Genomic DNA, 17744 nt, shown 5'->3' with positions numbered 1-17744 from the left:
TACAAATATACTATAACCTCCTACTTATTGCTCCCATAGGGATCATGAAGATAATATTAGATTAATTACAGCATGCACAGAGGCATTAAATAGTCATTTATTCCACACTCCATACGTGAACTGAAAGTGAAAAAGTCGTAATAAGTGGTACAGTGGGACATAACCTTTGCTATGCACTTCACAGAATATTGATATAGATGTAGATTTAAACTGTACTTTGAAAAGACATTTCCAAAAATACTCACCTCAGTATCAATGTCTCACAAAACAGCAGGTTGTAGCAACTGAGATTACAGTCCTCCTTGGGTGCAGTGTCTTGTCATGTTCTGTCATGCATATGTGCTTGTGTGTGTGTGGGGGGGGGGGGGGGTATTTAGTGTGCAGCTGTCAAAACATTTTATGCACTAGCCAACAGAGGAACTGTTTTACTCTTATTGGGAATAATTTATGTTTGTTCTTAGACTAGTTACCTGTTGTTTTACAGAGATATTGATTTTTACTTCTGTGGTTATGGATTAAATTTTCTTGTATTCTTGAGTGAAGGTTCTACATGTATGTACAACTTCTCTGAAGCTCTTTGCTCCCAATAAGTTTCCTTTCCTGTGCCAAGCAATAAACTGTTTGTTCATTCCTTGTACAAGAGTTTGTATTTCGTCCATCAGCTAGGCTATACCTAGAAATGTGCAACTTAGATGCTTGGACATGAGATACAGCAGTCAACCCAGCAAGGTATTAAGAAGTATTCCCAAGCCCTTAAGTAGCTGAGTTCCATGAAAAGAGTCATAATGAGCTTGAGTTCTTACATTTCTCCCATAGATACAAAAGAATTTATAGGAAGGTGTTGGTTGCTGCAAAAAGTCATTTAATGACAAAATAATGTACAGTGCAGACAATCAAAGCAGTCTGTGATGTAATAAAAAAAGGAAACAGGGAGAGAAAGAAAGGCATAATAACATACTGATAAAGGAGGGGGATAAAGTAGCAAATGATCCACACTACCTACCAAACTAAATAAATTAGCATTTTTTTTAAGTACTGCACAGAAGTTACAGCCAAAATTTCCAAAAACAAATGAACACTTGTAAATAATTATGCATCAAGTATTATGATGTTACTGCCAACTATTGAGCATGAAGTTAGCAACATTTTACGTTGTTGTTGTGGTCTTCAGTTCAGAGACTGGTTTGATGCAGCTCTCCATACTAGTGTACCCAGTGCAAGCTTCTTCATCTCCAAGTAACTACTGCAGCCTACATCCTTCTGAATCTGCTTACTGTATTCATCTCTTGGTCTCCATCTACAATTTTTGCTCTCCACGCTGTCCTTCAATACTAAATTGGTGCTCCCTTGATGCCCCAGAACATGTCCTACCAACTGATCCCTTCTTCTAGTCAAGTTGTGCCACAAATAGCTCTTCTCCCCAATTCTGTTCAATACCTCCTCACTAGTTATGTGATCTACCCATCTAATATTCAGCATTTTCTGTAGCACCACATTTTGAAAGCTGCTGTTCTCTTCTTGTCTGAACTATTTATCGCCCATGGGTACATTCCATACAAATACTTTCAGGGAAGGCTTCCTGACACTTAAATCTATACACAATGTTAACAAATTTCTTTTCTTCAGAAACGCTTTCCTTGCCATTGCCAGTCTACATTTTATATCCTCTCTACTTTGAACGTCATCAGTTATTTTGCTCACCAATTAGTAAAACTCGTCTACTACTTTTAAGTGTCTCATTTCCTTATGTAATTCTCTCAGTATCACCTAATTTAATTTGACTGCATTCCATTATCCTCATTTTGCTTTTGTTGGTGTTCATATTATATACTCCTTTCAAGACACTGTCCATTCCGTTCAACTGCTCTTCCAGGTCCTGTGCTTTCTCTGACAGAATTAAATGTCATCAGCAAAGCTCAAAGTTTTTTATTTCTTCTTCATGGATTTTAATTCCTACTCCAAATTTTTCTTTTGTTTCCTTTACTGCTTGCTTAAGACACAGATTGAATAGCATCAGGGATAGGCTACAACCCTGTCTCACTCCCTTCCCAACCACTGCTTCCCTTTCATGCCCCTCAACTATTATAACTGCCATCTGGTTTCTGTACAACTTTTAAATAGCCTTTCGCTGCCTGTATTCGACCCCTGCCACCTTCAGAATTCGAAGGAGAGTATTCCAGTCAACACTGTCAAAAGCTTTCTCTAAGTCTACAAATGCTAGAAACATAAGTTTGCCTTTCCTTAATCTATCTTCTAAGATAAGTCAAAGGGTCAGTATTGCCTCATATGTTCCAGCATTTCTACAGAATCGAAACTGATCTTCCTCGAGGTCAGCTTCTACCAGTTTTTCCATTCATCTGTAAAGAATTCATGTTAGTATTTTACAGTCGTGACTTATTAAACTGATAGTTTAGTAATTTCCATGCCTATCAACACCTGCTTTCTTTGGGATTATTATATTCTTCTTGATGTCTAAGGGTATTTTGCCTGTCTCATACAACTTGTCACCAGATGGTAAAGTTTTGTCAAGGCTGTTTCTCCAAGGCTATCAGCAGTTCTAATGGAATTTTGTCTACTCCCAGGGCCTTGTTTTGACTTTGGTCTTTCAATGCTCTGTCAAATTCTTCACGCAATATCATATCTCCCATTTCATCTTTATCTACATCCTCTTCCCAGTTAGATTGAAGGTCTTCACCTTAATCCTTAAAATCTTTTTACCTCATGGGCCTGTTCACATACAGTGACACTGGTACACTTTCCTTTCCATCGGCTGCCCAAGTATTTCCCTTAAACGCAGTGCCCTACTGCTTCTTATTTCTTCTGGTTTCTCATTCCAGAGGTCCCTGTTCTCTCTTGCATATATTTCTGGTTCTACTTGGACCACTAATGGTACCTTAGATGTCATATTTGCCCTATGTCCATTTCATGAAACACTGCTCTCTTTGTGGCTCTGTCCAAGTCAAAAAGATTCAATGGTTTGGCTCTTTTCTGTGTGTTAGTCTACCCTGGACCCATAGCATCTTTGTTACATAATCTGTGATTACTTTTAAACTTTCGAAGATGTCTCTGCGTAAGGTTCCTTTGTAGGGGGACTTCTACCTCATCCCCTTTATGTGAAACTTGTGTTCCACACACACATCATCATCTACTATCAATGTTAACATCATGGTTCTTCACTTATCTTTTATTTCTTTCATAATGTCTTTAAGTTTCTTTTTTTTCCTTGGTATTAAGGTGCATCATACTCTTCAAAGCTGACTCCTTTATTATGATAACCTGAGCAGTAGTATCTACTATGAAACTTGTGGTTCCTGTATTTCCCTGTATGCATCTTATGTTTACAAAATTATTCTTGTCATTAGTATCTACTCTGTATAGTTTTTCAGAATGGGTTGACTGCATAGTTATGCCATTCTTTCATTGCCCAATTTTTGAGTCCTTATTCTTGATATCCTAGTGTTGGCATTACACTGTCAGGCTAAGGGTTCTAGTTTTTTGCAAACATAACATCTCAGAGGTCTAATAACACTGCTCTAAATGTTCTTGAAGGCTGCATTGAAGACATACAGTCAGTCATATGCTTCAAATTTCCCATTGATGACCTCTGCATAGTGTTTCATCTATCCTTCTCGGCAATGATGGAGGCACGGGTGTCTGTTTCTCTGGTCTCCTGTAACTTGGCTGCATGGCATCTATTTTTCTGATGTGTCTTTTCATGGTGCAGTTCCTTGGGTAATGGCCTCCTCTTTTAGATATAAAACTGTAACGACTTGGATAACTGGATTTGCCAAAATTTTCTTTACAAGAGGCTTGGCAACTGAGGCCTCTTCTTTTAATGCCAAATCCACAGCTTGGGCTAACTTTTAAATCCTCACCTCTTACCCTCACAACTGCTTTAATCCCCTCATCTCTGATTCCCTGTATGAATACTGCTCATGCCAGCTTCCCAATTGGAGCCTGGCTTCCTGGAGTGTCTGATTCCGTAATTACTCCCAGGATGGCTTCTTGTAATTGGTGGTGCAGTGTGTCAGTGAGACTTGCCCATTTGGGCATACTTTTAGATGTACTCTGTCTACTAGACAATAATAGATACACATGGTAATCCAAAGTCCATTTTCACTCATGGTTCTCCAATAGAATTTCCTTGACATCTGTCCAAGTTGTGGTCAAATCACATACAAGAAGCTTACTTTGTGCTGCTTCCACAGTCCTAGTTTTAACAAATTTTAGCTTGACACTGTGTCGGTGACTTGACATTAGTTCAAATGTTAAGTCACAGTTTCTACAAATTAAGTTCATCTTTAGTCCCATCAAAAGCTCTAGACTGCTTGATTGGTGGGGACCTCACTACCCTCTACTTTCATATTAGGGGATTTTTTTGTCCTTTCTCAAAGCCATAGGCCATGTTTCTAATTCTATGCCACTACTCTTCAAATCACACTTAAGTGCCTGGCAGAGAGTTTTTCAAACCACCATCAGTCTATGTGAATGTGCTGTTGAATCAGGTGTCGGTATCCCTGACCTCAGACAGTGTAGCCGCTGTGAACGCATCCTCCACTGTTTACTGCAGTGGGCTGCTAGTGGCTGTCTCATAATTCTTTAACACTGGATGACAGACTATTTCCCTAGTTCTTCTTCCTTCCTTCTTCTTGCTTTGTTCCTGCTTTACACTAAAAAGGGCTGCTCTACCTGTTTGCTGTTGCTGATCTGCCTTGAAAGCTTAAGCTGATTTGTCTTAAGACTAGGCTTACGGGATCTCCTCAGAGAAAACCCTGTCTTCAATATTATGGAAAGATAGATTGCTACTCATCATAAACATGACACATTGAGTTGCAGACAGGGACAATGAAAAGATTGATCAGTCTGCCCACCCAGCACTTCCTGTTCAAGTCCTGTCACAGACTTATCCTACCCCATCAGAGGCCAGGTCACCTGTGAAAGCAGTTGTGTAAGGTATTTAAGACTATGAATCATGAAAGGTGCCAGTAATTGATGCTGTAATCGAAACCTTAGGTTCAGTTATGCATCATAATGGAAGTGACAGCCAGATATAAGTACATATAGGTAAATACACAATAGAAACAACTAACCACAAAACATAAGATTCAAAATAAACACATCAGCTTTACATATATATTCATAAAGTTGAAGTACACTCAAATGACTTGTTTCAATTTTAATATGTTTAATGACATTCACTACCACTCTATCACTATGTGTACAAAGTGTTGTATTGGATCTCCACATAAAAATTTCTATTACTTTATTAATTGGTACAGTCAAATTATTTTTTACTACACATACGAGTTTCTCAAAGGATTTTCTTTTTTTTTTTTTTTTAAAAAAAAAAAACCTGTTGTCCACTTTTCGTAAGTCTGTCAAGATGTTGTTGTGGTGATGTTACTATTAGATTCCTTACCAGCTTGATTCAAGGGAGAATAGCTTGAATCCGGATTTACATACAATTTCATTTCCCTCTTTTTGTGTCTCCACCGTGGAGACCTGTTGATATGTTTTATCGTCTGAGTTGAATATAATTGAGCAATCATATAAACCGGTTGTTCATCCTCGATCCATGAAGAGGATATAATGACATTGGTTTTTTGAACTGAAATACTGCCATAAATTTCTTCAGCCTTGTTCATTGGATGTGTTAAAGACTTGTATATTCTGACTTCCCAACTCAGTGAAGTATGTTCTGAAGTAACATCTGCACCATCCATTTTGTCTGTTACAGCAGTGGACAACATGGATGTGCTCTGAGTTGGTTTCTGATTTCTCGGCAAGGATGAAGAGAAATCTGTTTCTTTGATTTTGTTTGCAAAAGAATCTAATGCAATTTGTAATGTCTTTATAACACTTCGAGTATTGGCTTTGGATGAACACAGAGTGTGTCCCATCCAATTCTCTAAATTGGATACACAAGTAATTAATGATGTTGTTTGAGGTGATTTTTCCCATTCCCCGTTCAATTTGCTGTAAAGTTTGTAAGTATTCAAATTTCCCCCCCCCCCCCCCCCCTCCCCGCCCAAGGTGAGAACATAACCATTTCTATAGAAACTTACAACACTTTAGTAGTGAGTTTCTTAATTCATATGACCACACACCAAATCGGCAAAAGCCACTGGCACTGTCTATCGCAATCTAACTTGCAAAGCTTACTGTTAATATTCATACCTAGATCTTTTTTTTTCTGTCAATCCTTCATGATTTGGCCATTGCAATATAATCTAACTAAAATTCCTAGCCTGTGATAGGAAAGCCTTGTGGAAGACTATCAGTTGCAGAGTTGCTGGAATGTGTCATCAAAAGTGAAAGCAACCTGGTATAAAGCAGTTAACAGAAAAGTTCTGACTGACTCAATACTTTATAATATCCATTTAGCAGATTGATCCATGTGTCCGTCTCTTAAAAGTTTAATTGACAGTGAAATTTTGCAAGTTGTCAGGCAGAAGCTGTCAAGTATAAAAAGAACAGCTCCTAGATATATCACACAAGCATATTTTCTAAATCCGGATGATTGAGCCATATGCACTCATAAGACACATTGCTGTGAATTGGATTGCAGGACAAACAACAAACAGTAAACTGACAAAAGAAGATAAAAACAAGGAAGATTTTTGGCTGTATATCATTACACAGCATCACAACTTAACGAAAACCAAAATAAGTAAGGAAAAGTTCACAAACTTCTTAAAGCTTACATTCTGGTAACAAACAACTGACGAACTGAACACAACTAGAAGAAAGGAAAACTGGATCAAGCAGCGGAAAGTCCAGGTTGGATTATCAATAATATTATGAAAAGGATAGAGTGCTATTCACTATAAAGAGTAGGACTTTTGACAAGTCCTACGTGGTTAACTTTGGGGATAGGTCTTATTGTGAGTTGCAATTTATCCTTTTCATAATACTGTTGAAAACTTAATAAAAGTTAATAGAAAAAAGCAAAGAAGAATATATTTAAATTATAGCCGGCCGCAATGGCCGGGCAGTTCTAGGCACTACAGTCTGGAATCGCTTGACCGATACGGCCGCAGGTTTGAATCCTGCCTCGGGCATGGATGTGTGTGATGTCCTTAGGTTAGTTAGGTTTAAGTAGTTCTAGGTTCTAGGGGACTGATGACCTCAGATGTTAAGTGCCATAGTGCTCAGAGCCATTTGAACCATTTTTTGTATTTAAATTATAATTTATTCAAGGTTTTTGAAGTAGATAACTCCTGGCTGGTTTTTATTGCTAACAATAAAAATCAGTTTCAACTGAACTGTGATTTACAAAAACACAATAAAAGATAAAAATATTTTTCATATTAACTTGCCTCCTTGTCCAAAGTTGAGTATGAACTTAGGCCTGCATACTTTGGTAGCAAGATATTCAACAAACATCCATCCATGTAGCATGAATTTGGAATCCTAACCAATTGAAGAAAAAATTAGAAACATATCTCATTAGCCACTGTTTCCACAATTTACCTGTACATCTAGATTTGGAGACTGAAAAGTTCTGTTAGTTACATGATGAGATTGTTGTAAAGCTGCATGACAAGCAGTAATTTACGGGTACTGTAAAGAGTTTCAGGTAAACATTTTCTTTGAAAAATACCATTATAGTCAAGCAAATATTAAGCTGTCAATAGTAGATAAACAGCAGCCATATAGAATAATTGAGGAGGTGCAGCAGCTTTTATTCAGAATATTAGCTTTCTTTATAATTTACTCAATTAAATTTTGATGGTATTAGTGTAAATAGCATAAATTGATAAATTTATTTATATGAAAAACAACAAAATTGCATCATGGCAGTGGTCCACATCACACTGTAGTGTAGGTCTGCCTATAACTGGCTGGGTAAGTCAGTTCATAAGTGGGGGAAGACAAGATCTTGCATAAAAATGTGTATTCCAACCATATATTAAAAGTGTTTTAAAAGTTATTAGGAAAGCTAGTTTATTCATTTATGTATATTTAAATCAATGACACCCATCTGTTCATCATTTTGCCCGTGCCGAGAATTCTGTATCATGAGGTTCAAAGCAGATAAGAGGAATTTGCGCAAGCAGTGAAGGGGTGATCCTGTATCAGCATTTTCGTAATCAGCTCTGTGCACAATGGAACTAGTGAGAAGAATTATGTAACTTTAAATGATGAATATTGATCTTAAATGTATTGACATAGAAGGTCTATATATTAGTATCAGTTAAAGTTCATCCAGGATATGTGCACCTTCCAATTTTTTTCAATGGTTCTTTCCAAATATTTTTTTTAATTATTCAAGCAGCAGTTATTAATCAGTTTACATTATTTTGTCCCCCTCACCCAGATGCAGCTATTCAACAGGACATGGCAGAGGACATAAGTCCCTGGAATGGAGGACATCTGGTGGCACTTGTCCAGCCAGCTGTTGTCATCCTTGTTGTGATTGAGGCAGTTTGCCCTGTACATGTGCACCCCCATGATGCTTCAGTGTCTGAGGGGTTACTGATACCTTTAGGCGAACATTGGATACATGGCAACATGCAGATAATTTCTTGGGCTTGATATTTCTACATTTACTCCATCTTGGTATTTGTGATTAATGGTAAATGTCAGTTTAGGGTGAGCATTCATGATCATAATATTAGGAGTAAAAGTGATGTTCATATACACTATGCATCCCTTTCTAAAGTTTATAATGGAATTTTATATTCTGATGAAAAAGTCCTTAACAGGTCCCAAAGAGACACCAGGAAGAAAATTGTATATGTCTAGAAATTAAGAAACAAAGTAGAATAGAGCTACATTAACTACTCTTTCTATAATTAATCACAATATCTGGATCCGGAGATGTAACACTAATTTTCAGAGTAAATAGATGTTTAAGTTATCTGGTATACAGGGTGGAGAAAAATTGTGTCACGATATTTTAATCCTGGATAGCTGATGCCAGTAGGAAACAAAATTAGTAATGTTGTTTAGGTTGACAATGCACCATTTTTAAACTATGGAAACTTGGCACCACGCAGTCCAATCGGCTGTGGGCTTGTCCTGTTGCCGTTCGTAAGTTGACGGGCAGTGCTATGATTGTTGGTTCACATATACAAACGTCCCTCACCCCGTCACTGACCCAATGTAATATGCACACACGTCGAATAGGTCTTGCTGTTTGTCCCACGGCCAATCAGAGTGCATGGCACCAAGTTTCCATAGTTTAAAAATGATGTGTTGTCGATGTACACAACATTAGTCATTTTGCTTTCTACTGGCGTCAGTAATCCAAGGTTAAAATTTCATGACACAATTTTCCTCCACCCTGTATAGACAATCAGTAGTGGTTTTTGAAATGTGTAAAATTACATAAATGCTTAGCTTGAAGTATTAGATTAAAACAACAACAGAATGTATGAATGACTGAGTGAATTAATGGAGAAGTTAGTGTATAATGTCCTCAGAAGATCTACTATTTGAATACTTCATATTCTCCTTTGCAGAAACATTACACTTCAACATCGAAGAAAGTGGGATCATGTCAGCACTACCATCATTGTTGATGCTGTTCATATTGCCACTGGCGGGATTCTCAGCTGACTGGCTGATCAACAGAAAGCTCCTCACCATTGGCCAGGTACCATACTGAGAGATGTGCAGCTAAGCACATCACTGATAGCTCTGTCATAACTACAGCAGCTGTTTTGTAGCATCAACAATAATTTTAACATTCATATATTACACCATATTTCTATAGACCCCATCATGAAGAGGAGGACGTTATGGAAGGATGGATAAGTCAAGGTATCCACAGGACAAGGAGCTGTTAAAATTACTTTTGCATTTTGCATTAACAAGTAACTACCATTAAACTGCTATAAACTATTTGTACTAATGCCGACTCAAGTTCACATCATAAAATTAGCAAAAAATCTGAAGTTTTTAAAAAGGCTGCTGCTTCCTATTTACAGTAAACTGCTACGGTCTGTAAGAGGGGTTACTGACACCTTTAGGCGAATGTTGGACACGTGGCAATATGCAGATAATTTCTTGGGCTTGATACTTTTACTCCAGTTTGACACTGTCACATAATAACACAGACATCACAGTCACAGCACTGTGTCATTTGCTGAACATACATATTGTGTGGAATTTTGCCAAGAATTTTCCTACAAAAGGAGAGGGAACGGATTTGGAAATATAATCATAAGTGCCAGTACGTCCGCCCCCAGTAGCTGAGTTTTCAGCATGACAGAATGTCGATCCTAAGGGCCCGGGTTCGATTCCCGGCTGGGTCGGAGATTTTCTTCGCTCAGGGACTGTGTGTTGTGTTGTTCTAATCATCATCATTTCATCCACATTGACGTGCAAGTTGCCGAAGTGGCGTCAAATCGAAAGACTTGCAACCAGTAATGGTCTACCCATTGGGAGGCCCTAGACACACAACATTTACATTTATTTAGTGCCAATACAGTATGTTGCCATTGCTCTTAAAACTATGACTGTGAATGTATGAGACTCTGAAACTAATAAGTATATCAATAACAAACAAATTAAGTTAGTTTGTTACAAACAAAAAATATAAATATTAATGCTATATCCCAAAACGAATCATTAACAGAGAAACAGTGACAGTTCTGTACTTGTGATTGTGATAATATTTTACTGTATGAAAAGCTGGATTTAGTATTATAAAATAAGATGTTTGAGTAATGCAGTGTGGAAACGGCAGGAGGAAATAAAGCAAGAGTTTTAATAGTGTGTGATGTGCGATGATTCTGGTGGTTTAATGGTTAAAAAGGTGAATTTTACATCAATGAATGAATTTTCAAAAGAACATTTAAATATTTGTGCTATTTAAAATGTTAAGCATACAAACACAGAGAGTTTTTTTTTTTAGGTCTTTTGCTGGTGGACACCTACCTGGTAGGATTTTTTAGCTTGCAAAGTGCCACACGTGTATGCTGTGCTGAATAAGGCAATTTTGGGAGTTAATATTTTGACTTTTAAAGAGAGAGTTAGAAATTTGAGTGCTTTTCATTCACTATTTGACATATTGGTTGTCAGTTTCCTTTTTTGTACACAACATAGCATTTTAGGTTCTACATCTAAATCTACATCTATATTTTGCAAACCACCATGAGGTGCATGGCAGAGGGTATGTCCCATTGTACCAGTTATTAGCATTTCTCCCTGCTCCATTCATATATGGTGTGCAGAAAGAATGATTGTTTGAATGCCTCTGTGCATGCAGTAATTATTCTAATCTTATCCTCAAGATCCCTATGTGAGCGATACATAGAGGGTTGTAGTGTATGGCTAGAGTAATCATTGAAAGCCAGTTCTTGAAACTTTGTTAACAGACTTTCTTGAGATAGTTTATGTCTGTCTTCAAGAGTCTTTCACTTCAGTTCCTTCAGTATACCTGTGACGCTCCCCCATGAATTAAATAAACTTGTGACCATTCATGCTGCCCTTCTATGTACATGTTCAGTATCCCCTGTTAATCCTATATGGCACAGGTCCCACACACTTGAGCAACATTCTAGAAAAGGTGCTTCCCCAGTATTCTAGCAATAAACTGAAGTCTGCTACCTATTTTACCCATGACTAGATCCATGTGATCATTCCATTTCATATCCCTACAAAGCATTACACCAAGATATTTGTATGAGTTGGCTGATTCGAGTGGCGACTCATTGATATTATAGTCATAGGATGCTACATTTTTTTTCGTTTTGTGAAGTGCAAAATTTTACATTTCTGAACACTTAGAGCAAGTTGTCAATCTTTGCACCACGTTGAAATGTTATCAAAGTCTGACTGAATATTTATCCAGCTCCTCTCAGATAGTACCTCATTATAGATAACTGCATCATCTGCAATAAGTCTGATTTTACTATTAATATTTTCTGCGTGGTCATCAGTATACTACATGGACAGCAAGGGTCCCAACACACTTTTCAGGAGTACACCCAAAGTTACACCAGCCGTAGTGGCCGTGCGGTTCTAGGCACTACAGTCTGGAGCCGAGCGACCGCTACGGTTGCAGGTTCAAATCCTGCCTCGGGCATGGATGTGTGTGATGTCCTTAGGTTAGTTAGGTTTAATTAGTTCTAAGTTCTAGGCAACTGATGACCTCAGAAGTTAAGTTGCATAGTGCTCAGAGCCATTTGAACCAACCCAAAGTTACTTCTACATCTGACGATATCTCTCCATCCAAGATAACATGCTGTGTTCTCCCTATCAAAAAGTCCTTAATCCAGTCATAAATTTCACTTCAAACCCCATATGATTGTACTTTTGACAATAAGTGTGGATGTGGTACTGAGTAATGCTTTCCAGAAATCAAGAAACATTGCATCGAACCTGATCCAAAGCTTTCAATATGCCATATGAGAAAAGTACCAGGTGGATTTCATAGCATCATTGTTTTAAAAATCCATGCTGGTTGACAGTGAGGAGGTCATTCTGTTCAAGGTAATTCTTTTCAAGATACCTCATTATGTTTGAGCTCAGAATATGTTATAAGATTCTACAGTAAATCAGTGTCAAGGATATTGGACAGAAGTTCTGTCAATGACTTCTACCACTCTTCTTGTAGACGGGTGTGGCCTGTGCCTTTTTCCAAGGACTGGGCATGGTTTTATGTTCAAGGGATCCACAGTAGATTATACAAGGATATTTCGGAAAGTAAAGATACACCGTACGCCAGAGGAATAGAAGAGTTTTGGCGAGCAAGTTGGCAACACTGGTGTTAACCTTGAACCGTTAGCTTTCTGTTCGCGGTCGTTCGGCAGTTGAATGTTGCTTCTGGTTGGAGTAGGTTGTGTTTAAAATGGCCAAATGTGAAGTGCGCTCCGTCATACGTTTTCTTCATGCAAATGGTTAGCAACTAGCAGATATTCACAAAGAAATTGTTTCTGTTTATGGGAACATTATGAATCAACAAAATGTAATTAAATGGTGTCATCATTTCTCTGAAAGTAGGACCGATGTTCATGACGAACAAAGAATAGGTCGGACATCTGTGATCTCTGATGCCCTTCTTCAGAGAACGGAGGAATCAATTCGTGTGAATAGACGTCTCACATTGAAAGAATGGCTTCAGATCATACCGGACGTGTCAATGACAACTCTTTATGATGTTGTGACTGTCAAGTTAGGGTACAGGAAATAGTGTGCGCACTGGGTTCCAAAACTGTTAATGGAAGAACACAAAAAGAAAAGGATGGGCCTTGCACTCGACTTCCTCACACACTATGCTGAAGCAGGTGATGAGTTCCTTGATCACATTGTGACGTGACGAGACATTGGTTTATCACCATACACCTGAATCCAAGCAACAATCAATGCAATGGCACCATTCGAATCCACCAAAAGCCAAGAAATGCAAAACGTCAATTTCAGCGAAGAAAATCATGGTTTCTGTTTTTTGGGACACACAAGGCAGTCTTCTGTTTGAATTTATGCCTCCTGGAACGACAATTAATGCTGCTGCATATTGCCAGACTTTGCAAAGTCTTCGAAGGGCAATTCAAAACAAATGCAGGGGAATGCTGACAGTTGGAGTCCGCGTGCTTCATGACAATGCTCGGCCTCACACAACGCTCGTAACCAAAGCACTACTCAAACAATTCAAATGGGACATATAGGACCATCCGCCATACAGCTCAGACCTTGCACCCACCTACTTTCATGTCTCCCGTTACCTGAAGTCACATCTTGGTGGAAAATCATTCCACAATGATGAAAAGATCAAAGATGAAGTTGAAATGTGGTTCCGACAACAAGCAACAACCTTCTATGACTGTGGGATACATAATCTTGTGCACTGACTTAACAAATGTTTGGATAACGGGGGTGATTATGTCGAAAAATAACAAATAATCCATTTATACCAAAAAACAAAGATGATGTGACTTACCAAATGAAAGTGCTGGCAGGTCGACAGACACACAAACGAACACAAACATACACACAAAATTCAAGCTTTCGCAACAAACTGTTGCCTCATCAGGAAAGAGGGAAGGAGAGGGAAAGACAAAAGGATATGGGTTTTAAGGGAGAGGGTAAGGAGTCATTCCAGTCCCGGGAGCGGAAAGACTTACCTTAAGGGGGAAAAAGGGACGGGTATACACTTGCACACACACACATATCCATCCACACATATACAGACACAAGCAGACATCTGCTATCCATTTAATAAGATGTAACTGACGTTTTCTAAATAAATGTTCTATTTAAGGACTGGACTGCGAGCCATTGTATCTTTACTTTTCGAAATGCCCTCATAGTTAGAAGAGGGACTAACTCAGCTGCAAATACAGTATCTAATCTGACAGGGATTCCATTAGGGTCTGGAGCTTTTTTCAGTTTTAAAGATTTCAGCTGTTTCTGAACACCACTGGTACTAATACTTATTTCATTCTTCTTATCATTGGTATGAGGATTAAATTGGGGCAATTCTCCTGTGTTTTCCTTTGTAAAGGAACATTTGGAAATAGAGTTAAGCATTTCAGCTTTTGCTTTGCTACCCTCAATTTCAGTTCCTGCCTCATTTGCAAGGGACTGGACATCAACTTTTGTGCCACTAACAGCCTTTACATATGACCAGAATTTCTTTGGGTTTTGTGAAAAAACTTTTGACAATATTTTGTTCCGCTATGGTAATGTTGAAGATTTCAAGTTACATTGGTTTCTGTATACACTTCAGCCCAGCTTGGGTGTCATTTCCCATCACAGCCCCAGTCCTCCCACCACCCCCAAGAACCAGCCACAGAGGAGTGTCCCCTTCATTCCCTAGTACCACCGCGGACTGGAACAACTGAACCACATCCTTCACCAGGGCTTTGATTACCTATCATCGTGTCCTGAAATGAGGGACATCCTACCCGAGATACTTCCCACTCCTCCTAAAGTGATGTTGCCCACCCAACCTCCACAACATCCTAGTCCATTCCTATGCAACTCACGATCCCAACCACTTGCTGCAAGGATCATATGCTGGAGTTGGTGGTCATATGTGCGTTAGGTGTGCTTGCTTTTGTGAGTGTGTCAATGTGGTGTGTGTGTGTGTGTGTGTGTGTGTGTGTGTGTGTGTGTGTGTGTGTTTTACTGACAAAGGCTATGGCCAAAAGTTATATGTGAGTGCCTTTTTATAACAAGCTACAAACATCACTAAATGTAAATATGCAAATATAAAGGTGCATATATTAATTCCTAGAACTTTAAGTTGATCATTGCTTGATATTTGTCCATTTGTTTTGTTGTATATTATTATTGCTTGATTGTGCTGAATAAATACTGTACTTACTTCATCTGAATTTTCCCAGAATATCATAAGATTTTTAAATGCATTTAATTATCTATCTTTAATAAATTATAAGGCAGAATTGTTTACCAATGTACTGTCTATGACTTATTCACTCTGACACCTCCTTCTTTGTCGTTGTCTACACTAATCCTCATTACAAGTGGTTCTTCTCATCCTGGGCCCTAAGAGACCTGTCTTCCTTTCATGACCTTCCCACTTTTTCCCTCCTTTCTTACCAAGGAAATAATGAATAGTTTCAAAAGCTTGGATAATGTCATCACTTTTACTTTGAAGTGTGTCTGTTGGTAGAACTAAACATTTTGTGTTGGTAGAACTAAACATTTTGATTTCTTAAGACAGGTACTAGCTGTCAGTTCTGTCTCATAATTTATTAGTTCTCATGAAGGAATTTATCCATCTTTAAGCATTCTCGTGCAATTTACATAATCCTTTTGTATGTGACAAGAAAAGTAACCACTTTCCAGATACTTGAAACATCGATTTATAATTTTCTTCTTTAGAACTAATGAACACAAAAAACATACACACATATAGCTACATTGTGGTAATGTAGGATGATGACAATCTAGTTAGCCAGAACAATGCCGCCTTATGTATATGTGGGATTTTATTTTGTGTTAGTTAGCTCTGAAGAAAGATGTTGCTCCAAAGCTCAGTTATGTATTCAACATGATACACAACATCAAGTAGTACATCACCAGTACTGACATTTTTACCTACAGGAGCTTTTGTTAACAACTCTCTGAATCCTGTGTTTCATATAAAAGGTAAATTCAATCAAGAAAAGTAAAAAATACAAGACAAAATTGCCAGGCAATACTTACCTTCCAGAGGTGAAATGTTCAGTTCTGCCAATAAACACAAATAAATATCATCCTTCTTGTTCTTGATGGTGTCTGTAGAACACAATAAATGAATGGAAGTAAATGTGAATCCACCAGTAAAAGATCAACAAAGAGCAGTTGTTTTATATAACTGTGGAAGCAGCAGCTGTTTTCAGAACAGTGGCTATCTAACTAATTTACTAGGCAGCAGTATAGTAATAGTTTATTTTTAAAGCAGAGCACATATTATGTTTGTTAGAGTGGTACTATACAACCCACACAGTGAAGGTAATTGATGGCCAACTACTCTGTCACATAATTTATTGGTTTCCTTGACTGAATTTTCCTTTGATAAAATTTTATTTCACTAATTTAAGTATTAATAGGTGCTATGTGCCTTGGTTTTCAGACCATTGTATGTGCAATAGAATCTACATTACTCAAGGCACTAAAACTAACTGTCAGAGTTGATTTCTGCTAGCTACATTCATACAGCATGGAAAAATTACTGTTTATGAATTATAAATGTCACCATCATTCCCAAGTGACATGGTACTCTTACTATTGTTTTCATTAAGTTGGAAGACCAAACCAGTGTTTCAGATTTCTACAATCAGTCTAATTACAAGCAAGCAGAACTGACATTTGCTCCCTATTGTAGGCGCTGGCTTTTGCAGTCTGTCTTGAAATTGATTATAAATGGTTACAGCTCATCTTAAATAGCATAATGCTTTACATTATAAACTGATGAAGTTAAGACCTTTGGATAAAAGAAATTTTCACACTCCACAGTTCTGTTCTACAGAGCAAAAAGTCGCAACAACCATTTGGGAAACCTACATTGTGCTTAATGCTGAAAGCCAGAAACCTAACAATGCAACATTCAGCAAGAAAGAAGAAGAAAACTGGTACATTTGAATACACTAAACACTGAAGCATGGATGAAAACCACACAGAAATATGTTAAAACAGATGTACTGCAAGGATAAACACTTTTCCTGAACGTAAAATTAGTGGAAACAACACAAAATGGGAACTCAAAAATACTAATATTCGTAAGAATTTGGGAGTGCTCTAGTTATTCTTTGGTGGGAGTTAATTTTTTAAGCAGGTTTTATTAACAGTGTAAAACAAGTAATCTGTTGATTGTGCTGCAACTTCATGTTAATGTACATAGTAGAGTGAAACACTTGTGCCAGTTTGTACTGTATGAATTCTAGTTTAATAAAATATAATTCTGTCAGATGTGTTCTTTAAAAGCTCAAACATACATACAATTTTATGGCAGTAACCCTTGCTGTAAAAATACAGCACAATAATATGCATATAATTCTAAATAGTGCTATAATTTTTAATTTATAACTGTATACAGTTAATATTCCCCAAAACAATAAGCAGTATGGAGTGCCCCTGACAGTGTGAATCCTATAACATGTTCTACAAGTATTGTATGGACATAAACTGCCTCTGTTTATAATATACTTTAAGTTTTGTTTATTTTTTTCTCACCGACTGTTTTTGCATCCCTTCATTTCTAACTATTACCTGTTTAGGTCTAGGGAGCTTTCCAGTTTTGGGATGGTCTATTGTAATTGTGAGTTGCTGTAATGTGTATGAAT

General features: G+C 37.7%; 1 protein-coding gene across 1 annotated transcript in view; it reads left to right on the top strand.

The window, feature by feature from the left end:
- Positions 1–17744, top strand: part of LOC126088480 (sialin-like) — a 281989-nt gene that overhangs the window by 201993 nt on the left and 62252 nt on the right. The window contains exon 7 of the mRNA XM_049906622.1: positions 9468–9601. Coding sequence (XP_049762579.1) covers positions 9468–9601 — 134 coding nt within the window. The remainder of the gene's footprint in view (positions 1–9467; positions 9602–17744) is intronic.

Source organism: Schistocerca cancellata, chromosome 6 (assembly GCF_023864275.1).
Source record: "Schistocerca cancellata isolate TAMUIC-IGC-003103 chromosome 6, iqSchCanc2.1, whole genome shotgun sequence".
Classification (NCBI taxonomy): domain Eukaryota; kingdom Metazoa; phylum Arthropoda; class Insecta; order Orthoptera; family Acrididae; genus Schistocerca; species Schistocerca cancellata.
Note: the sequence above shows the minus strand (reverse complement) of the source record. Positions and strands in the feature narration are given on the sequence as shown.